The sequence below is a fragment of the Filicampus tigris genome, chromosome 4 (genome assembly GCF_054856515.1).
Source record: "Filicampus tigris isolate MCC_2025a chromosome 4, RoL_Ftig_1.0, whole genome shotgun sequence".
NCBI classification, from domain to species: domain Eukaryota; kingdom Metazoa; phylum Chordata; class Actinopteri; order Syngnathiformes; family Syngnathidae; genus Filicampus; species Filicampus tigris.
In genome coordinates this window covers 20162867-20186350 of record NC_141220.1, presented here as the reverse complement: position 1 = coordinate 20186350, position 23484 = coordinate 20162867, and the positions used below count along the sequence as shown (strand labels likewise).

The window sequence follows — 23484 nt, the reverse complement described above, 5'->3', positions numbered from 1 at the left end:
ATGGAAAAAGATGTGCAGTGGTGCCTTGAGATACAAACTGATATCATCCCATGTGAGATTAATTTAGAGATGCCAGGAAAAATGTTTTCCAGAATTAAGTTTTTGGTAATCTGGAATATGAAGTCTGGCGCAGCTGATGTTGTAATAATGTATGTAAAAACTTGTTTGTGTCACATTCTGCTTCTGGAAATAAGGCAACCGTCAGGACAAGCACAATTGAGCAGACAAGCATTTATTGCATTGAATTCCATACCTAAAATAATAAAATAGAGCTAACATACTGTATGTACATAGGAGATGGAATCCTCAGATTTCAAAGGCATCAAAAATAACAATGAATACTGTAGATAGAAATAGATGACTTTCCTTCCTATGAAAACACACACCTTGCACCCACTGTAACCTTCTTGACAAGCTGCACTCATGCCTCTGGTGTTGTGGGCTTGGAGGAGAATAGTAATGAGGGATTGATCGAGTCCACCGGCAGAGGCTGCTTGGTGACCCAAAGCGTCACTCAGTCGCAGCAGAACTCATCCTCAACATCCACAAACCAGGCAGCTAAACGACGCCAAGGATGCCAAGCCATGATTGATCGCCAGTCCTTTCACAGCAAGGTGCGACTCAGCAACATGTAGTTATTAACACAACAGAGGAATCGGTCAGTGTTGTGATACGATGAGACACAATGAAAAGAGGTAAATGTGTAGCAATGTGACCCGTCGGTGTTTCTTGTTTATCACGTCCAAGTGATTGCTTTTAGCCCTTTGATTGGTGCAAGAAACATTCACATTCGCCTGTGTCGCTCCTCAATGCATTCAAACAATTAACCCAATCTGACGCAAATGCTTTGACTCACAGTACCCGTTCATGGCCATAAAAAAACAGAGTGGATATACAAAAAGCATGGCTTGGGTGTCCCAACTGTCCTCTGAAAAAGGTTGCAATAGAACAGAGAAGTGAGAGCCATGCTGCCTCGTTCACTCTTCCTGCTGACCTACATGGTCCACCCAGGTCGACAAACATTACAGTCACTACATTTATATATAAATATGATCAGATTTGTCTGCCCCGTTTGGCTGTGCAATATTGCTGAAACAACTTGGAAGACATACAGGTTTCAAATGAGAACATCCATTAATCTGGTTTCTTTGCAGGGGCAGTGAAGCAGAGATGCCCAGACCTGTCTCTGGTCAACTTCTCCCCTACCTCCTCCAAAGGAATGTAATGGCATTCCCAGGTAGCTGTGAGACACAGTCCCTCCAGGCCATCAGAGGTTTCTTCTAGGGCAGGGGTCTTCAATCCTGTTCCTCAAGGGCCTGTTTCCTGAAGCTGGATAATGATCCTGATCATATGAATCAGGTGTGTTGCAGCAGAGAGAGATGGAAAACATTCAGGAAACCGGCCCTCGAGGAACAGGATTGAAGACCCCTGTCCTAGGGTCTCCTCCTGTTTGACATGGCGCCCAATCAGGGATCTGAAAAATAAATTACAGGGATGACTGAGTTCTGTCACTAAGGTTGAGCACCGACCATCCACCCATTTCCTTCCACTTATCCGGGTCAGGTTGTGGTGCAAATATCCTAAGTAGAGAAGATGAGAATTTCCTCTCCCCAGCCACTTCATCCAGCTCTTTCGGTAGAATCCAGAGACGTTCCCATGCCAGTTGATAGACAGTCTTTCTAACGTGTCTTGGAGCCTGCATGTCCGGGGTCTGCTACTGTTGAGTTGTACTCTGAACACTTCACCAGGAAGGTGGCCAGGAGGCACGGATGCCGGAGTCACCTCATCTTGCTACTCTCGATGCAGAGGAGCACCAGCTTTACTCTGAGCCCTTCCAGGATGACCCTATCTCCAAGGGAGAGCCCCGACATCCTGTGTAAGAAGTTTATTATCGGTCGTATCCATGATCTTGTTCTTTCGGTCACGACCTAAAGATTCAGAGCTCAACCTTTCGGCTCAGGTCCTTCATCGTGACAGAGTCCACATACATCTCTGCAGATGCTGCACCAATCCATCTGTCAATCTCCCACTACATTCTTCCCTCACTTGTGAACAAGACCCCAAGATTCTAGAAGTCCTCCACTTGGGGCAGGATCTCATCCCCGAGCCGGAGAGAGCACTCCAACTGAGGACCTTGGCCCCAGATTTGGAGGTGCTCTTTCTCACCCTCATTCTCTACTCATTCTTGGACGTGTCACATTTGGCTGTGAACCGATTCAGTGAGAGCTCAAAATCACAGCTTGATGGAGCCAACAGAACCACATCATCTGCAAAAAGCAGAGATGCAATAATTAAAGTCACAAAACTGAACCCTGAGAAATTCTGTCCATAAAGGTTATGAATAGAATCAGTGACAAAGGGCAGCTTTGGCACAGTCCAACCCTCACTGGAAATGAATCTGATAATTGACAGCAATGCTGACCAAACTCTGATACCAGTCATACAGGGATCGAACAGCCTGTATTGTGGGATTCCGCACCCAGTAATCCCGTAGGATCCTCTGCAGGACTCGCCAAGGGACACGGTTGAACGCCTTGTCCAAGTCCACCAAGCACAAGTGGACTAGTTGGGCTAACTCCCAGAACCCTGCTGATGGTGTAGAGCTGGTCCACAGTTCCAAGGCCAGGATGGAAACCACACTGCTCCTCCCGAATCTTCTGAGACACCAGGCATAGGAAACAACTTTCAGGTATTTGTACCTGTGATTTCTTTCCTTTTTTCCTTACCCAAATCTTGTGACCAATGGTAATGGGGAAAATGGAGATTGACGGGTATATAGAGCGCATGACCTGTTGGCTCAACTCTCTTCACCATGCCAGACCGCATCCTCAATTAATTTGTCGATCTCAGGACTCATTTGCCCTCTTTCATGACAAGATGTTGACCTCCTCCGTCTGAGGTAGGACTTCCCCCCCAACCCACAGGGAGCAATCCATTCTTTTCTGACGAAGAACCATGGCCCCCAGTTGGGACATACTTTTTCTCATCCTGGTTGCAAATTACCCCAGAAGGCCCTGAGAGTCAAACATCATCCACAAACAGCAAGCAGAGATGAGATCATCTGGTCACCAACCTGGAAATTCTATACCCCTTGTATGTACCTAGAAATTCCATATGTGCATTCAATGAATTCTTGGCAAAGTCCAACATCCATCGTAAACAAGTTTGACTTACTGGTGACAATGCAAATGTCACACGATGTCTGAAAACGATCAAAGTGCACCGGAGCCCCTCAAGTTCTCTCAAGTAACTTTGCATTCATAACTGAGAAAAGGGGAAACGTTTTTTTAAGGGACAATATTTTTCGGGGGGTTTCATCAAACTTGACAAAGCTGTAAATAAGTGAAGACAAATGGTAGCTAAGAAAACAGGGTTAAACAGTTGAAACAGTCACATTTTGTGTACATAGTAGAGATAACTTGATGAATTCCTATTTTCATAGGTGCTACATACCCATCAAATAGGGTTTTGTTCCTCTATTTAAAGGAGAAATATGCTAAAGAAATAGTCCATTATTATCGTCAATCCATCTGATTGCGGTGTAAATCCGCAATCAGATAAGAATCACACACCCTCCTATATTTAATGGAGCAAAGTGGGAGTAAAAAGGGATGCCAAAAGGGAGGCCGTAGTGGAGAGTTTTCAGTTGTACCATTAAAGGAGGGTGTGTCTTAGCCTCACAAACTTGAGGGAAGTTTCGACTGGTTGTGTTGGCTCTCCAACATTTTTGAATTTACAGCTAGAAACTGGTTCTGAGGTTCAAGTCCTGAATACGCCCAGGTGACAGCAGTGGCCTGACCCGGGATCATGACCTGGAGTTTACTGGCTGCGACAGGGGAGGGGAAGGGGCTTGTCGCCCCCTCTGAGGTGATAGCCAGAAGCCTGTCTTGTGTGTGATGTAAAGAGCTGTAAGAGCCTGAGATGGTCTTTATTTCCTGCGTAAAGAGCTCAGCTGGTGAGTCGTTGCTCTCCCTGATGGTGCACGCCACGTTTGCCGGGCACGAGGTCTGAACGGTAAGAGGGCTGTGAGAGTCCTTGCGCCCGGGTGGCCCGCTTTGGTAAATTGTCTTTCCTCTCACAGGGCTCTGTAAGCTGGGACTGTGGAGAGGAGGTGTGTAGCAAGGCGAGGCTTCCGCCGAGCCATACTGTGTCAGCGAAGCGAGGGCGGACTGGTCGGGAAGAACCTGTGGCAGGAAAACCGAATGGAGGCCCGCCAGGCTGTGCTGCGCCAGAGACGCCGCGGCCCCGCCTCCGCCCGCGGATGTCCTGCCGGAGGACTGAGTGCTGGTGATGATGGGCAAATGTGGGAAGTTCAGACTGCTGGTGATCCTGCCTGCGCTGCCATGACCTGACCCCATCTGCTGCGTGTTGGCGTGAGAGCTCTGCTGCAGCTGGCTTAGAATCGGGCTGACAGAGCTGGAGATCAGAGGACTTATGGCGCAAGAGGACGGGGCTGGGAATCGCCCCGCGAGTCTTGTCGTCTCCCCCTGCTGGAACAAACCGAACGGATGGGGCGGTGTCGTCATGGCTCTGTGGAAGGGCTGAGAGTGGAGCTGAGCAGCGCAAGTGTATGAGACGGCGACCTGGCTGACGGGGAAGACGGAAGCCATGCCAGAGTGGGGAGGCTGATGGGCCGGCTGAGCAGGAGGGGCAAGGGGCTGCAGACTGCTGGTGAAGATGGGCTGAGACATCAGAGTGGGCGAGGGCCCCGTGGAGAGATGTGGCACTCTGATGGAGGCCAGAGTGGGAGTTTCAACCTCTGTGCGGAATTTAGTCGAACCCGTGGGAGAACTGGGCACTGATCCACAGACGCTCGGTGGCATTGCTCCAGGGTGGGTTCTTTTTGGCTGGCTGATAGTTTCTTTTAGGGAGCCAGGGATGAGAGGATGATGAAAGAGAATGGGGGGCAGCTGGGAGTGGTGAGCCAAAGCCAGCGCCAACGGCGTGGTGGCGGCAGCAGCCTGCAATGGAGCCTGAACAAGAGGGGCCCAGATGACCGGGGTGGGTGATGAGGGAGGAGGGGGGATGTTCAAGATCTGTGCATTGCTAGTCTGGTTCAGTCGTGTGCACTGGGCCATGTCACGGTCGTGCTGCACTATCCTTTGGATGATCTCGCTCTCTTGGAGGTTTAACGTGCCCGAACTTTGGTGATGTTGGACTTTATGCTGAAGAACGGAGTTTCTCTTCCCTGTTGTTAAAAAGAGGAAGAAGAACAAAAAATGCATGGTTGTAGACGACCGCAATGTGTTCTCAATGGGCAGCCTCTAATTGAGTGATTCCCAACCACTGTGCGGAACTACTGTTGATCTGTGTGAATAATTAAAGAGGGCACTGTAGTTACAGTGTTGTTGTTCCTAGGCATGTATTAAATTATTGCTATTCTTGGTATTAATTGGTATTGGTATTCTTGGTATTGTGACTTGGTGGCACCGGTAGTAACAAAGCTAGTGCAGTTGGTGCTATACATAATGGCCTCCTTCTGTGTACGTTTTGAAAGACAAGGTGATATTTGGATTCAAGTATTGTGGACGCACAATATTTTCTGATTTCAAAACAGATCGGTGGGTCTGAGGAAACTAATGTGCGGGCGGAGGAGCGGGCCCAAGCAAGACGTCAGCCCACCGAGAAATCGCCAGAATGTTACTACAATTACTACCTTCAGGGCCCGATAGATATCCAAAATGTGTACTTTGTACTTAAGTAAGGTAATAAAGTGTTTGTACTTTGTTACTTGACCCCTCTGGTCTGTGTGTGTACCTAATCACGCTTTATAAAATATTGTACTTATTTACATACTCTTCTATTTTTGCTCTATTATGTTTTTTACGTTTACATTTTACAATATAGTGTCATTTTTTAAAATTATTATATACACTGTGGTGTTTTGGGGAGAGGTGATTTCTTTCCCACTCTTCTCTAAAGTGGCGACGTATCTGAAGCTTACTCGTACCTCACATTTTGAGCTTCAAACACAAAGTAAAAAAAAAATATTTTAATAAATATAACATAAAACAAAGCTGGTATAATCATATGTCAAGGCATCACTCATGATCACAAAACAGTTGTAAGGACTGCATGGCAGCCTCTAAATTAGCATAAGGGTCACAAGACTTCAATGAATTGGAATTTTTATCCCCGAAGGTCTCACCGATGCGGTCTAGTCGGTCAAGGGCCACCGTCTCGAAGGCTCTCCTCATCATGGGATACTCCTCCAGTACCTCATTGAAGTTGTCCACCGACAGAGAGTAGAGGCGGCAGTAATTCTCTGCTCGCACACTAGCAGTCCTTCTGCCTCGGGTCAAGAGGCAGATCTCTGCAGGGAGTGTGGCAAGAATTATTATTCACTTAACTTAATGCATGCAAACTGTTTAAAAGAGGTCAAAATGCAAAAGTATCACCACATTTTTGGGACAATAAGTCACATTTAAAAAAAAAAAGTTTGGCTGGTCCTTTGACTAATACTCAGGTGCAACTTGTATACTGAAAATTCAAAATCTGAGTTTGGACTGGCACCCAAAATCCACGTTCCCTAACCACGTTCTTTTGGCGTTTGGCAAATACTGTACAGTACTTTTGGTGAATTACCGTCGGTAGCCACCTTCTTTAACATTAAGTTTAATTTATTCAACGAATCAGTTTGCGGTCCATAGCATGCACAAAACAACAAGGGTGGCTGAATAAAATCATTGACTTATTTCCATTGGGGCCCTTAGTCTTAACAAAACACAAGCACATAAAATGCCATATACTAATAAATCTTCCCTCCATCCATTCTTGGACTTTAGCCAATAGCCATTTAATTAATTTCAATTTGAAACTGAATGGGTTCGTGGTCTGCAAAATAAAGCAGGTGGCGGTAATGAACCAAAAGTATGTGCCCACTGCCAAATGGAAGAAGAAGAAAAAGAATAACAACAAGGAAATGAAAAAAGAAGAAGTCATGCATTACCGCCAGTGGCCACCTCCTTTAGCATGCTAAAGAAGATGGCGGTAAAGAAGGTGGTGGTAATGCACCAAAAGTATTTGCCAACCGCCAAACGGAAGAAGAAAAAAAAATGGAAGAAGAAAAGAAGAAAAAGAAAAATAAGAAGACAAGAAGTAGTCATTCCTTACTGGCGGCAACCTTCGAAAGAAGGTGGTGGTAATGCAACACCACAACAAGGATATAGAGCGGCAAAAGACACAATAACTGACCAGGTTCTTCCTTTGGCATAGTGCGACGCAGGATTCTAGTTAAGGTAAGCACCGGGCTCCGGCACTCCTTTTTTGGGGCACTCTGACTAACCAAACATCACATTTGAACAGCAATCTTTGTTTCCAGACAATGAGAGTGAAGTAGTGCGCGCTTGGAACATATTTCAAGGGCACGTATAGGGAATGGGAATTTTGGGTGTGAGTTTCAGATCTATTATTCTTGGTCTTGGTTTCTGTAAAATAAATTTCCCCCCAAAAAGCGACTTATGTCCTTTTTTTTTTCTTCTTCATGATATGTTTTTTGACTGGTGCAAGTTATACTCCGGAGCGATTTACGGCCGGAAAAATACGTATGTGATTATTCTTAAAAATATTGGGAACATTATTAAAATGTAAATACAATTTAGGAGATGATTCTTTGAAAAGAATGAAGATAGAAAAAAGCAAAAATATGTTTTTCTCATTCCTGAAACAAAATAAAATAAAATTGGCAAAATGGTTTCAGTAAGGGGTAGTTGATGAAACATGAAGAGCGCTGCCTCTGAACTCCACAGATGGAGCACTTAATGCAATTTCTGCAGCTTACAGTTTGTCCTGACCTAATCTGTCGTGCCAGATCAGAAAAATTAAATAAAGCGGCATTTGAAAAAAAAAAAAAAAAGACATATTTTTGAGGGCAGACATATTGAGGATATAGACCCAAACACACAGGGTCCCTCACGCTCTCACTTTGCTGTCCTGTTTATTGATTTAATCTATTTTAGTCGCATGAGCACATGGGACTGCTGACAAATTTATCGTCCATGTGTTTGTACTAACACATTTTCCCTTCACTTGCAATTTGACCACGAGTGACATGTATTCACCCTAAAAGCCTAACCACTGACTTTTTAGGTTTTAGCAAATGCCGGTAGGCAAATTACACTTGACGGATAAAACAGCAAAAAATTGTCAGTCATACAGTATGTTCCATTGCAGCAAAAAATAAAATCAAATAAAATACAATTCAGCAATAAATATTGTGCTAAAAAGGGGGGAAACCCACATATGGAAGCAAAGCTCAAACAATCTATGCTTAGTCCCGAGCCCCTTTTAAGGAGATGATGTGGACAATTTTTCCCAGCCGCAATAGTGCGGGAAGTTAATCTGCTGAGTGCCAGAGCAAAATAAATCAAAACAAGGCAGACTATTACCACTTCTTCACATCAGTGAACTGCTGCCAGCCACGGGCTATATTAGTATGCATTAAACAGCCCGTTGTGTGGGGACATTACCTCCGAAATAAGAGCCATCGGACAGCTTGGTGTCTTGGCTGTTTTTGGTCAGGACGCTGACGACCCCGTGCTGGATGAAGTACATTTTCTTGCCGATGGTTCCCTCTCTGATGATGTAGTCGCCCGGCTGGAAAACCTCGAAGCGCAGTTTGGTCAGCATGGAGGTGACAAAGTTTGGATCGGCGTTGGCAAACAGAGGCATGGAGGCCACAAGTTTACGGCAATTAAAGTTGATGATCTCCTGCAGTAGTGGTAGGAAGTAAAGCAGAACAAATACTTTGTTACTGCTACAGTTTTTCCAGTTATCTGTACTTTACAAGTAAGTAGACAGTATATTTACAGTAAGTATATATTTTTCAGGCTGCTTTTTACTTTTATTCCCTCCATTTGAAAACAGATGTCTGTACTTTCCATTTCTTACTTTATCAAAACGGTCCTGTTACTTTTTTTTCCCCAACATCAGTGGACAACAACAAAATGTAAAAAAGTAACTAGAGGGATGTAAAGTCAATCGTGGTGGAGATCGTGGTTGATTGAGACCTTGGAGACTTAAAAGAAGGGAAAAAAACAGGGACGTGAAGCAGGGAGCATGAACAACGACGAGATACATATTCCCCATTCATGGACTTATTCATGAGAATTGTTACATGTTTTAGGCTATAATAATGACTTGCGAATGACAAATGCATTCTGCCTTTTGCCAGCAGAGACATTAAAGCAAGGCTTTTCCCACAGTTATCATACAATAATTTTGTTTTTTTTATTACTCAATTTAGAGCGTAAGCAAAGTTACAGGAACATGTTTTGATAGCATAAAAGCCGAGCCATATACGACAAGTAATATTGTATTTTTTCTTCTCGGTTCGAGAACCAAGTTAATAAAAGTATAAAAGGTTGTTTTATTTACTTAGACCAAGCTACCCAAACAAGTACTACATACAACGGACCGTTGAAAAAAAATAATTTCTACTTTTGTACTTTATAATTCAGGGTGTCTAACTTTTTTTGTTTTTCTTAAAAAGGAAGTCAACTCCCCAAAATTATTTCCAAAAATATGTCATTGTGATTAATATTGCGTTTGTGGAATAAGAGATAAGCAAAAAAATCCACCCGTTTTCATCAGCTGAGCCATGATTGCTCGTTACAATTTAAAAAAAAAATTTTTTTTTTTACTCCTTTAAAATGTTCCATTTTAAGTACAGACTACAAAATGGACTCTTATTAGACAGGTCTAACTGACTGAGATTTTATAGCACCATATATGTTAAATGTCGCCCACTCGGCATCCATTGCTGCCTGGTCATCCTGGAAGGGGGATTCCCCCATCTACGGCCTCTTCTCAAGGTTTCTTTTTTTTTTTCCCGGATGTTTTTTTTTTTTTTTTTTTTAGTTTTTCTTTGCCCTTCTGTGGGGTTAAGATTAGGAGATGTTAATATTTGTGGCAATGTGAAGCCCTTTGAGACTCTTTTGTGATCAAGGGCTATACAAATAAATTTGACTTGACTATGGAGTGTGAGTGCTTTTATTCCTTCTGATCTCCTGAATGGGACACAACCGTAACATCTGTGAGACATTTGCAATCATTATGAAAGCAACATGGATAGCAGCGCTCGATTAATGCAGTCTCCTGCATTTACTAATCAGATTACATGACTATAAACACGATGGTGAAAAGATAGAGCTAGATTATACTTAGGCCACTTAGATCTATTACGAGCACAATTTTTTTTTTTTTTTAATCTATTCAGGTGCACAAACTAAAAATAATTTAATCATAAATGTTATTTCTTTGTACATTTCTCACCAAAGTTAAATGACATTTAAAATATTGAGACAGACAGCCAATATCAATCACAGCCCACATAGCGACACAGGTGGTTAAAGTGAACGTCAAATGTCAAGCCCCGGCTTTACATTTGATTTGATTACATTTCCAATGCCATCAACATATTTATGACTCAGTAACAGTTATACGGGAAGCAAAAATCCTCAAAGCAGATTACTTCTGACCTCTCTCAGTGGTTCATTTAGCTCCTCCAAAATGCTCTCCTCGTCAAACATCTTGCCCTGGTAGCGGTGCTCGTAGTAATCATGGATTCTCTGACGCATGTCCGCCGGGAGCTTGTGGAAGGACATGTACTGCTCCACCTGTTTGTACTGCGACCACAATTGAACGGTGATGATACAACGTGAGCAATTTCTACAAAAGACAACCAGCAATTATAATCAAAAAGCAAAACGCAAAGTCATGGCAAATGTAATATATTAATTAATCTGTTTGATGCGTTGGCTCAGGGGCCGACTATAATGTGCCTCATTATGTTAACACTCAACTGTCAGGCCATCTGTGAAACCTGTCCACAGTGTAGGTTTGGGCCTCTGCCCCATCTGACGAATACAGTTGTGCTCTGCAGGCTGCGGCTAATGTTATTAAGTACTGTGTCCTTCAGCCATGTACTCTCGTTGCAAAACACCACTAACAGACAGTGGATGCAACCTGTTTGTTTTTGTCCTGCTGTAGGTCTGCCTTTCACTATATGCCAGCACTAGATTGTTTCAAGATTGATACAAGTGACCACATTTTTCCAGATACGACTGTTCATTCGCAGTTTGGCCGACTCTTCTAAACAAAACAAGAGAGACTTCAAGCTGTTTATTGACACACCCACTTGAAGTTGACTGCCAAACTAGATAAAAGAGGCGAGAGAATTATATGTTGTCTATTTAAAACCAACATAACTTTGCCTTTAAGGAGTAAATCATGATTTCCCTCCATTGTAGTTGTTGATTTCAGTCCATTTCTTCAAGCTGAATTACAGTGATGAGCATTAAAGGGGAGGTCAACCCAAACATATTTTTTTACAAGAATATGTTCTATACAAGCCCACTAGTTGAAACAAGGCCTTCTGATAAATATTTACATTTGTGGAATAAGAGTTTATCCACCCGTTTTAGCCATCTCTCGTCACATCTGTCGACTGAAAATGACATCACAACTGCTCAGGGCTCAGATAACGACCAATCACGGCTGACCTGTTTTCTGAAGCTGAGCCGTGATTGGTCGTTACCTGATCCCTGAGTAGTTGTGATGTCATTTTTAGTCGACAGTGAGAGTGAGAAAATGTCCGCCCCCGAGATGGCTAAAAAGGGGTGGATTTTGCTGCTTAACTCACATTCCACAAACACAATATTAATCAGAATGCCGTGTTTCAACTAGTGGGCCTGCTGGGAACATATTCTTGAAAAAAATGTGTTTGGGTTGATTTCCCACTGAAGTGGTTGTTTCCCAAAGAAGTATCCAGTTTCTCTGTTGTGTTGAGGTCAATGTAAGCCGTGCACAGATGCATCACTACAAAACTTGCGGTGTCACATCTATCCTCAACATTTCATCTCTTTGACCTAAAAAGTCATTGCAGATCATTGATGAATAGTGGCCTCCTACCTTTTCTTGGTACTGCCTCCTGGAGGAGTCCAGTGACTGAATGAGGGCAGTGGCGTGCCCCACAAACATGGCAAAGCAGGTTGCGCCCACAATCATGCTGAGGATGGTGAGCCACACGTCGGCCATTCCTATTGGCGGGTACAGCCCGTAACCGATGCACAGCATGTGGCTCATGGCTTTGAAGAGAGCGTAAGAATATTGCTGACCCCACGTGTCATTCTGGAGGGGGAAAACGAGTGACAAAAATGTTTATTGCTATCCAGCTCTATTGAAGTCAGTGGTGGATGACAAGACCAGAAATGCCATTAGAAGCATTGACCTACATTCACAATTTAAATTCAAATATATGTTCTATGAAATTGGATTGATTTATTCCCAACAATGTATTCTCTTCATTTTGAAGTGGTTCTCTTGGCTGCACTGCTTCCAGTACATGTATATAGATGTTTTATTTGTATTTTTTTGTCCAATCAGATTTCAGCCTCTGTGTTGCGCCATGTTTCTGTTATCTACCGAGGGCCCTCGGAATCAATAGTGCTGGCCAACGTAACTAAAACGATATTAGGACTGTTTCGTTAACCAATCGGATTTCAAATTCGTCCTTACGAGGCCAGCACACTGGCGCTCGACGATTGTCAGCATTTTCCGTCCTTTGATTGGTTGGTAAGAGGAACATTTTGTGACAGCCAACTAGCAAAACACATCCGCAACATGTCGCAAACATTTCTATAGCTTTGGTGAGTACGATGCAGTATGTAATTTTTCGTTGTTATGTTTTTATATAAATATTGGCTTTGAACTGCTCCACAAGGGTACGTGGCAGATTTGCATGCTGTTCTAATGCATTTTTATATCGTATTGATGGTTTCTATAATTGTGACGTGATAGTTGTACTATTAACATCTTATATTAAGTCGGGTAGGTGCCCAACTTAAGAACCAGGTACCAAATAACGGCCTGTCACTGGCTACAGGAATACATCAGAATCCTTTTTTCTGTCACTGTGGTTTGTCCGAGAAGATAGTGAATAAAAACAACAAACCTACCACCATCTTGTTTCGAGTGACCCAACAATCGGGAGGGAAGTCCTGCAGCATGGGAACCAGAAACTGCAGACAGCCGTCCCAGTGACACAGCAACAGCATCATACCAATCAGGTTCATGATACGCACCATGGCACTGGCCAGGTCATAGGTCATATGGAAAACCTGACACACACACACAGATGATCACCATTAATGGACGTGAAACAATGTGATGAATCTCTCTTAGTAAATAAATCTATGAAATTGGAATTCTCACTCAAGCAATGAGAGGATTTGCAAAATGGAGTCTGTTCTGTTCTCTGTATGCCGATGGCTACAGTTGTCCTATAGCCGACCATAGTGCTCTTAATCCACTATGGAGAACAAAAGGCTTTTTCAATATTGCGTAATAAACTACCACCAATATTACTGTCCTATGGGGAATGCAGCCTGACATATCTGAATTAAAAGGTGTAGGGAAATACTACAAAGTATTATTAAATAAGTGTGTCGGTTTGTTTTTAAGTCTCAAGAGAGTGCTTGACATAAAATATTGGCTCATTAATGTTTGAAAAAATGCTCAGTTATATGATAAAGAATTTCCAAATTGTAACTCAGGCAATAACTGCGTTCCGTATACCATATTACCTCTTTTCAAAATATGAGGTAAAACGTAAAAGCTAGTGCTGTTCAACACTGCTGCATTTACAAGCACAATTGTGTCAATATCCAAAGAAGGTGCCTTTGAGACCTCCTCACTTCACCCATTAAAATATGGGATTTTCCAGTGAACTTCATATTTATTGTACTAAGTAGATAAAGTATGTTGTTAGAAATACATTTTGCTCGAGCTCCTGCAATTTTTAGGGGAGAGACGAATTTAGTGCAAGCAGCCAACAAGTAGACAACATGCAAACTATGTGCGCTTGCGGACAGGGTGGACAATTTTGGCTAATGTTAGCATTTAACGGGGGCGGTGAGACTCAGTGGTAGAGTGGTCGTCTTCCAACTCAGAGGTTGTGGGTTCGATCCCCGGCTATTGTGAACAGGTCAAAGTATCCTTGAGCAGGATACAGAACCCCCATTTGCTCCTGATGCTGCGTCCTCAGTAGGTAAATGAGGTACAGTGTGAAGCGCTTTGAGTACCAAAGGTAGAAAAGCGCTATACAAGCGACAGCCCATTTATCATTTATGACTCCTCGTGGACCTTCACTTAGAAACATGATTCAATAAGCAAGATGACTGTGCACTGTTTAACAAATATTATTCGAATTTGTGAGAGGTTTTTAATCAATTGATATTTCATTACGACAGATTGGATATGAAAAGCTCGAGAACAAGAAACGATAACACTAATACGATAAAAATTACTTTGTACAAAATCTAGCTGTAAATATTTACCATGCAACGAGGCACGGTTTTAGCCAACATTAAAGAAAGACAAAACGCTGGCAGTTATGTCACTGAAAACATGAGATGGATCCTGAAAGGGGCAGTCACGTTACATTATAATGACAGGGTGGACAACAATTTCAGGCACACGTAATATGATCATAAAAACGGAGAATACACGATCAAAATGACTAATTTCTTTAAATAACTAGTTGTGGATGATAAATGCACGTACAAATGTTTTCATTTACACTATTTAACGACTATTACACACACTGCAGTTAGGAGAGCAGTGTGTGGGACATGCCAAAATCATATACTGTACATCCAATGAAAAAAAAAATAGACAAAATGAAGCAAAACCATTTTATGAGATTTATCATTGTACTTGTGTATGTGTGCAAATGTTTGGCTACGTACAATAAGATGGTAGAGTTTCATTATTCTAGACCCTGTCAATCACGGTCATCACTTTCCCTCTCTTATGGGGCCCGCTGGGTGTAACTAACTAATTGGTAGGTGAGGGTAAATACAAATGTACCTCCTCCCACTGGTGGATGTAGCGGATGAGTCTGGAGAGGCGTAGCAGACGCAGCAGACTGAGGATTTTGGTGAAGCGCACGATCCTCAGGGCTCGCGCAGTCTTGTAAAAATCGGAGTCAATGCGAGTCTCTACGATGAGGAAGATGTAGTCCACGGGTATAGAGGAGATGAAATCCACCACAAACCAGCTCTTCAGGTACTTGATCTTGATCTTTTGCGGGTCCAGAATGATCTCTGTGTTGTCCTCTTTGACGATACCCGTGCGGAAGTTGAGGACCAGGTCCATAAGGAAGAAAGTGTCCGAGACCACGTTGAAGACGATCCAGGGCGGCGTGTGCTCGTCCTTGAAGAAAGTGATGCCCACGGGGATGATGATGAGGTTTCCCACCATTAAAAGCAGCATGGTCAAATCCCAGTAGAATCTAAAACACACAAAAAACACCCGCAGCCCGAGCAGAAAATCATTTTATACATAACACATTAGTCGCAGAGGGGAAAACGATGATTCAAACTGTCGCAGGTCAGATGGATGATTTCAAGGTTTTCTCACATAATATATCGACATTGATTTTCAGACCAAGGGAGAGATAAACAAGCTGTAATTTTGAGTTATACATAAGCATTTTCAAAATTGAACACACAGAACTGTGAGATATTCAGGGCGCAGTGAGCTGGCGCATTGTCACGGTAAGGCACCCACAATTTTTGCTGCCGCAACTCTAGACTTTGCTTTTTTCCATTGCCTTTTATTAAAGCGAAAGTCAACCCAAACATATTTTTTTAAGAATATGTTCTATGCAGGCCCACTAGTGGAAACAAGGCAATATGATTAATATGAAATATGAGTTAAGTAACAAAATCCACCCGTTTTTAGCCATCTCCGGGGGCGGCCATTTTGTCACTTCTGTCGACGGAAAATGACGTCACAACTGCTCAGGGCTCAGATAATGACCAATCAGAGCTCATCTTCACAAAACAGGTGAGCCGTGATTGGTCGTTATCTGAGCCTTCAGGGTCTGTGATGTCATTTTCAGTCGACAGAAGTAACAAAATGGCCACCCCCTGAGATGGCTAAAAACGAGGGGATTTTGCTGTTTAACTCATATTTCATATTAATATTGCCTTGTTTCAACTTGTGGGCCTGCATATGTTTTTAGTAACTTTTGTAAGCGACTTCATTTTTTCTCTGCTCAGCTTCTGAATATCGTTAACTGTCGCGTTTGTAAAAGCTTTCCTTGCTTGTGTGAAGCACATTGATTTGCCTTGTGTATGAAATGTGTCATATAAATAAAGCTGCCTTGCGTTGCCCCGCCTCTTCTCACACACTAAACTAAGTAAGCGCTATATCTGACAACATCCTGGTTGATTGCCACATTCACTGGAAAAGTCAGATAGTGTGTCTTTGCAATCGCTTTTCTGGCACCAGTCCTGGAACGTTTCTGACATATTTCATACTCACAGAAGCAACGACTTAATCTATTGTAGAAGTGGCGACAGGTGGACAATAAAGGTTAATTGTACCTTCTGCCATTTAGGTGAAGAACACGCATTTGTTGGCTGGCAAAGATAAATGAACAAACAAGTTATTTCAAATGTTTTTTTGGACCAATTCAGTGGAACTGGATCATCTCGTGTGGCAAAATTGATCTCGCGCGACTCACTAATGTTCCACGGCCCAGTGGTTTGAGAATCACTGTTTACGATTAAGTTAGGCTTGAGAAAACACAAATTAAGACAGGCAAGCAGTTAACAGATATGCTTGCTACAAGTACCTTATTTTATTGAATTATTTTTCAATTATGTTCTGAAAGCAACGTGACCTGAACCGCCCCTACCAAAAACGATCATGTTTATGAATTGTGTTAAGTTACAGAAAAATAATTGAAGCTTACGTGTAGAACTTTGCTAAACTTCTGCATGATTTACTGGTGAATATCTCTTGAGAACATGCTGCCTCTATTTTTGTCCAACATTGTGCTTCAGGGCACAAGGATGGAGACAAAGTCCATCTGATTTGCTCATAAGAAAATATCGATTTTCACACCTGACTCTATGCTCAGGAATCAGCACCGGTGTGCTCTGTTGCATCTCAAAGCTGCGTGGCAAATTGATTTTGGTCATCATCTCTACATCGCCTTTGTGTTTGCATGCTGCATTAAATTTCTCCTTGAAGCAGCTGATGTATGAAGGACCTTTTAGAAAAGTGTACCACGGAGTGATTTCAATCTAAATATGGCACTAAGCACAGCAATAATCAGTCCAACGCATCTTGGCCAAGCCGAGCAAAACTCCAGCTAAATGCGATCTAAAGCGTGCGAGTGTGTGATCGCACGCGCGATCCATCTCGGGGAACTAATTAACCTTGAATCGATCATCCGGCAGCCTGACACACCTGCACACATAGCACCGGCAGCAGTGAGCGCAAATCAACAGCCTCCAAAGATGGACCCCTAAAGTTACTTGTGAGGGCGCACTAACACACTGTATCCTCAAGACCAACTTGTTTCACGAGGAATGAACATTGATCAGTGGAGGATTCACTTTAAACAGAGCTGATTAAATGAGGCTTTCACCTTCCTGTCAACAAGTGTCAATGTAATCCTTGCCTGAATAAATGCGAACAGCTCGTGATGAGGAGGAGATTACGATGTCGGCAAATCGATACATAATGATGATGATGGTATAATAATAAGACCTACTGGGAAACGGTGGTTCATTGATGCTGTAATCATGTCAAAGCACTGGTTGTATTACGGTAGGGCTGCTCGATTATGAAAAAAAATATGAATCACAATTATTTTGGTGAGAAGTGAAATCACGATTATAGAAACGATCATTTATTTTTGGGCACAATACAAGAAATGATTTAAACATCGAAAATATAAAGACATATAAATGTAAGTAAGTTTCTTTTGGACCAAACAAAATGTATAAAAATAGTTGTTATAAAATGAAAAAAAAAAGGTGCAAATGTATAAATCCAAGTATGATTTCCTTGTGCGTTGGATAAAAATGCATATGAATCGTTTTTACAATTATGCCAATTTTGTTATCGTGGAGTGTAATAATCGTAATTGTAATTGAATTTGGATTAATTGCACAGCCCTAGTATACGGTTCCTCAAATATGAATTAAGTTTGATTTACCTGTAGTTCATTGCATTGGCTCAGACCACTTATAAAGCAATATAGACTAATCAAATAAAATGAGTTAAGTTTGAGGTGTTTATAAAAAGGTCATTGTCTGAGTCAATGTGTCCCTTGTTGTTGAGGGAAAATTTCAAATTAAGGACCGTCATGACCATATCGGTATAAAATTTCATAGTGTTGGTACAAATCAGGCATTGAAGATTGAATTGCTCGTAAGTATGAAGGTAAGAATGAAAAGCTAGCCGGGTTTGGCTTCAACTCTCCTGTGGCTAGGGATGTTCCGATCACACGTTTTTGGTACCCGAGTACGAGTCTTTGGTTTTAAGAATCTGCCAATACTGAGTCCCCATCTGATACCTTGGCAATACATCAAGAAAAAAAGAGCGTGCATTCAAATGAATGTTTTCACAATGCTCGTGTCTCCCTGTTGCTCCAAATACAATTTAGGCTCTGCTGCAGCATATCGGCGAGCACTGTGCACAGGCAGATGTGCCCGTGCGTGTGCGTGCAATGCTCTTACTCTCACTCTGACTGCTACACCCGCAGAAAAAAAAACAAAAATTAACACTGTGTAATATGAAATTAAGCTACTAGTGGTCCATTTGGCAAGCTCTTTAAAGCTTTGGATTATTTAGTCATTTTGTGAACTTCAATTTCCTTCAAAAAATGAAGAAAAACCATCTTTTTTCCCCGATGCCCAATCAGGTGAAAAACACGTGATCGGCCCCAATTTCCCATCAATGTGATCGGAGCGCGACATCTATACACGCGACCATAAATTAAGAAATCAAAAATAATGGGATGAAACAAATCACGTTGTTAAACTAGGCTGTTGTACCACTAAAACTGAAAATATGGCCAATTTGAGAAAATTCAGCTGAACATGTCCAAAAGATTTGTTGAGTTGGGCTTTGTTGTCACTTATTACCGGTGTATCTTAATAATACATAGTGGATTAATTTGTTCTCAGCGCATTGAATCAACCGCAGCTGGACTGTTCTGATTCTCTTATATGACGTTTCGTCTCTCATCTGAGCAGTCTTAAGCAGTTCATGCAACATGGCTTGACTGAAACGTCTTCTAAGACAACCAGAACCGACTGGTTGCGATCCAATCAATGCCCTGAGAATGAAATGACCTGGATGAGCGAGAACATTTACAAGCTTCATTTGTTTGAACACTACTACGAGCTGTGTTATCAGAATCCAAGGATCCCTTGAGGAAACTACAAATACTGAAGTTACTCCACCTAACTACTTCTTTGCCTTGTGAACGGTCGAATTCATGTGCCAGAAAAGGCGATTGGCCCACTTTCCATTATAACCTTCAGTTGTCTGTCAAACAAAGCATTTGCATTGCTCTCTTCATCTGCCCGTTGTCGCTGCAGTGACACAGTGGTCCTAATTGCTCATCCCCTCTCTGGATAAATCCACCGTTATCTCTTGGGAATCCATATCAACCCCAGAAGTCAGCTCCCATCAGCCAGATGTTGAGTAGTTAGCATTACAGCTCTGCACGCGTCACTGTGAACATCGGAACAGCTGCACCGCAAAAAAAAAAAAAAAAAAAAGTGTCCAGGGGACAGTGCATTACCGTCCCCCCTTCAGACCTTCCTGTTGGCTCATCAGCTGACTGTGCACGCAGCATTCGACCCACAAAGACCAGGCAACTAACTGTTGCAATCTGCCATGTGCGTCAAAATAATGCTCGCAGTTGTGTGGACTGTGCACCTCTCCGAAAAGGAATCTTGCACGATTTGGGTCAGAGTGCAACTCGGTTAAAAAGCATGAGAGCACAAAGAGAGAGGAGTTATGAGCAAAGTGAACACAAAAAGGCTTAAAATTGTAAAAGGAGCTTAGATCAATCAGGACAGCTGAAAAAAAGGGATCACATTTGTACTGGAGATACTTATCTCTTGTTGCCAGACTGCAGCTGAAGCACACCAGCCTGCATCAGCTCAGTGGCTTAACGCACACCTGTACTGACTGAAGCTCAGGCCCACCACCATCATATGAACGTGACAGTGGGTCCAGAGAGTCTACTGCTGTCCAAATAAAAGACAGCAGCCATTCATTACACGGCGGTTGAAAAAGGGCGACGTTTATCTGGGATAGGCTCCTGCATACCCATGACCCAAATGAGGCCGAGCAGTATAGAAAACAGATAAATAATTGGATGCTAACAATGCATGTTTTTCAAGTTTCTATGGTGGGAAAGCAAACTTTGGCGAGCAGAAAACTCAGGAAATTAGGACAGAAAATATCAGTTGGTTTTAAAGGGCTGGTCTTGATTTATGATTTTGAAAGCGTAATAGAGCAGTCATCAATATGCATTGCGTGTAGTGATTCATTATTTTGGCATTAGACATCCTGTGAGATGTTCCATTTTAAGTTTGGTAAGGCTATCTAAGTCTTTCACAATGCGATTGGCGAGTAAACTTGTCAATTACATTTTTCGACGGGGATGGGTGGGGGAGGGCCTGATGCTGCTCCACTATAAATTGCGAGCTTGGCAACGACTTTGCTGACGCACAACAACCTATAGATGGCAGCGATGCACCATTTTAGATACGAGATACGCCCCGGTTGTGAGTCCACTGTGAGAAACAGCTGCATGTTGTTAAACCTACCTTTGTTCTTCGGCTGATTATAAAATCACAGAAAATGGGCAGAATCAAAGTTTTTCTCCCTGGTGAAAGGAGAGAATCTATTCTTTTATTTGGTAGATTCAGTGTATATATATATATATATATATATATATATATATATATATATATATTTATATATATATATATATATATATATATATATATATATATATGTATATATATATATATATATATATATATATATATATATATATGTATATATTTATATATATATATATATATATATATTTATATATATATATATATATATATATATGTATATATTTATATATATATATATATATATATATATATATATATATATATATATGTATATATATGTATATATATATATATATATATATATATATATATATATATATATATATATATATATATATATATATATATGTATATATATACATATTAGTGCTGTCAAGCGATTAAACTTTTTTTAACTAATTAATCGAAAAATGTTCCATAATCTGCATAATCGCATTTTTCAACTACAATTTTTTACAAAGCTTGGAACCGATATTTACTTGAGTAAAATCTTGGAATTAATGTTGGGAAAAAAAGTACATTTATATTCAAATACTGTTGTAATAGCTTTCTTTGATCCTGGATATGATTATTTTCCTGTAAAATGCAACAGTTGAACAACCAAAGATATACAACTAATACGGTATTTGAATTTGGCTTTGCAAAGTTTGCAAAATATTTTGGATTCCTCCAGTGAGCCGTCGAGCAACATTTTAAAGTAAAACTACATAAAAGTCTGTCTTTGAGACGGTGACTCTCCTCTAAGTTAGACACCTTGAGCAGAGGTCAGCTGTAAGAGGAAGTAAATAAAACTGAGTTAACTGAGTTCTTTTTTTTTTTGTGTATTATAGAATTTAAATTAATCTCCATAGTTAATGCTTTAACTTTGAAAGAAATAAATGTATATTAGTGCTGTCAAGCAATTACATTTTTTTGTATATAAAATGTTATATATATAATATCTAGAGAGGGCACTTTAAATAGTCGGGGGTTGAGTATTGTATGTCCTAATTGCTTGAGCGTGATGCCATGACACCTAGTACACAGCACAGAACAAACAGCTGGGTGTCTTGATTCCATTCCAATCTCTCTCTGGCCATCTAATGTCAGCGTGTTGCGGGTGGCACCCACTCCATCCACAACATCTCCACTCCATTAAACTAATTGTGCTGTAATAATCCCGCCTAATGTGTGCTTCTAATATCTTGAATGGTCATGTTACCCTATTTTGATTACCCCATTTCCAAGCCCCTGCTGCATTCTCTCTAATATAATCCACTGGTCTCACTAAATGATAAAAAAAAAAAAAAAGTGTAATTCTGATGAGTGGAAGAAAAAAAACAGCAGTGACACACATTGGTGTACAACAAAGTAGGATGGCTGAGTTTGCTGGTTAGATGTCAAGATAGGATGGTGATGGGTGGGCAGAATGATATCATGTGTGTAAGACTGCCTCAAAAACACTGGACTGCAATTATTTGCAAAATTAATTGTTTGGAAAACCGATTGGTTGGATCATCCGTGATCCTGCAGAGCCAGAGTTGATCAAATGTAATGGTGCTTTTCTCATGTTTTCATGCTAATAAACTCATTTAGCAGGCATGAACTGATTCTCCGCAAGAGTGGCCTTTACAGTGTGTGTCATTAAGTCTTCAGTCCAGGGTCATTTTCAGAAATTAAGACATTTATCTAACCATTGATTATTGCACAATCACTGTATGCTATGCATTAGTTTGTCCATCTGATTGTCATATTTTGCTATTGGGAAAACACACATACTGATCATTTGCCATGTCATTAGAGACACTGGCGCAATCGAATTACTGGAATTCCGCTTTTAATATGATAAAAATGCAGTAGTATGCCTGTCATGTATTAATTTCCTTTTATTCCATTAATCCGGTTTGCAGTGATGCAGAGCTATACTGTACACTGGGCTGTTTCTAAAATGACTAAAAAGTTTCAATCAATGCAAAGCATTATGTTTTTGGCTATAGATTAATTTTAAATCAACTTTTTTTTCTTTGCACATGATCGAATAAAATAATGGCTGGTTCTTCTTTGTGACTGGTTGGTCAATAACAAACGCGTTTGTAATTCCAGAAGGTGTGTAAAACTTTCGGGTTGACTGCACATGAATTACCTAAAATCACTGTATGGGTGTATAATCCAGAATCCAGCAGATTTGACACGTTCCCTCTCGTGCTCCACGGCCCTCTCACTCCCCAACATCCGCAGAGAAAACTTGTTGACTCCCGGTTGGAGCATCGCCCCGAACTGCCGGTGCATGAATCCGGCTTGGTAGAGCCGCTCATCCTCGGGGATAATTTGCTCGGTACCTTCCAACTTGATGAAACTCGTCTGATCGAACACCGACGACTGGCCGACCGCTGCGTCGCCCAGACCCCCCGCTGCCGCGCCGCGCTCTCCGGGGGAACCGTCGCCGACACTTGCGTCCGCCTCCGGGATGAGGCAGCGCTGCTCCGCCGCCGCATCTGACCCGGTAAGATGACGCCCGCTGATGGAAGAGACGCTGCCTCTGAAACGGCGACAGTCCCCGTTCAAGTTGGTCTTCGCGCCGGCATTTGTGCTGCCCCCCTCGATGCTCCTGCAACTGCTCGCGGGAGACAGAGAGGACAAATGTCTCAGCAGAATACTTTTCCTCTTCGTGTCCTTGTCGCCGCTGTCTCCTTCGTCCACCGCAAAAGGTCTTTGCCCAATGTTTTGCGGCAAGCTGTAGAGCCGCTTGCGCATGGAAGACTGGAACCTTTCCATT

General features: G+C 41.8%; 1 protein-coding gene across 3 annotated transcripts; it reads right to left on the bottom strand.

The window, feature by feature from the left end:
* Positions 1-216: 216 nt before the first annotated feature.
* On the bottom strand, positions 217-23483 carry LOC147148869 (potassium/sodium hyperpolarization-activated cyclic nucleotide-gated channel 3-like). Of its 3 annotated transcripts, none has more exons than XM_086028760.1 (8): positions 22852-23483; positions 14869-15292; positions 12957-13118; positions 11911-12129; positions 10479-10625; positions 8469-8709; positions 6149-6313; positions 217-5188 (listed from the first exon to the last, which is right to left on the bottom strand). In XM_086028760.1, exons 1-8 carry the CDS (start codon positions 23481-23483, stop codon positions 3678-3680), a joined length of 3501 nt encoding a protein of 1166 aa, XP_085884886.1. In that variant the 3' UTR covers positions 217-3677. The 3 variants fall into 3 exon arrangements, with proteins under 3 accessions (XP_085884886.1, XP_085884888.1, XP_085884887.1); XM_086028762.1 differs by having other exon boundaries at positions 23048-23138; XM_086028761.1 differs by lacking the exon at positions 10479-10625.
* Position 23484: the final 1 nt, after the last annotated feature.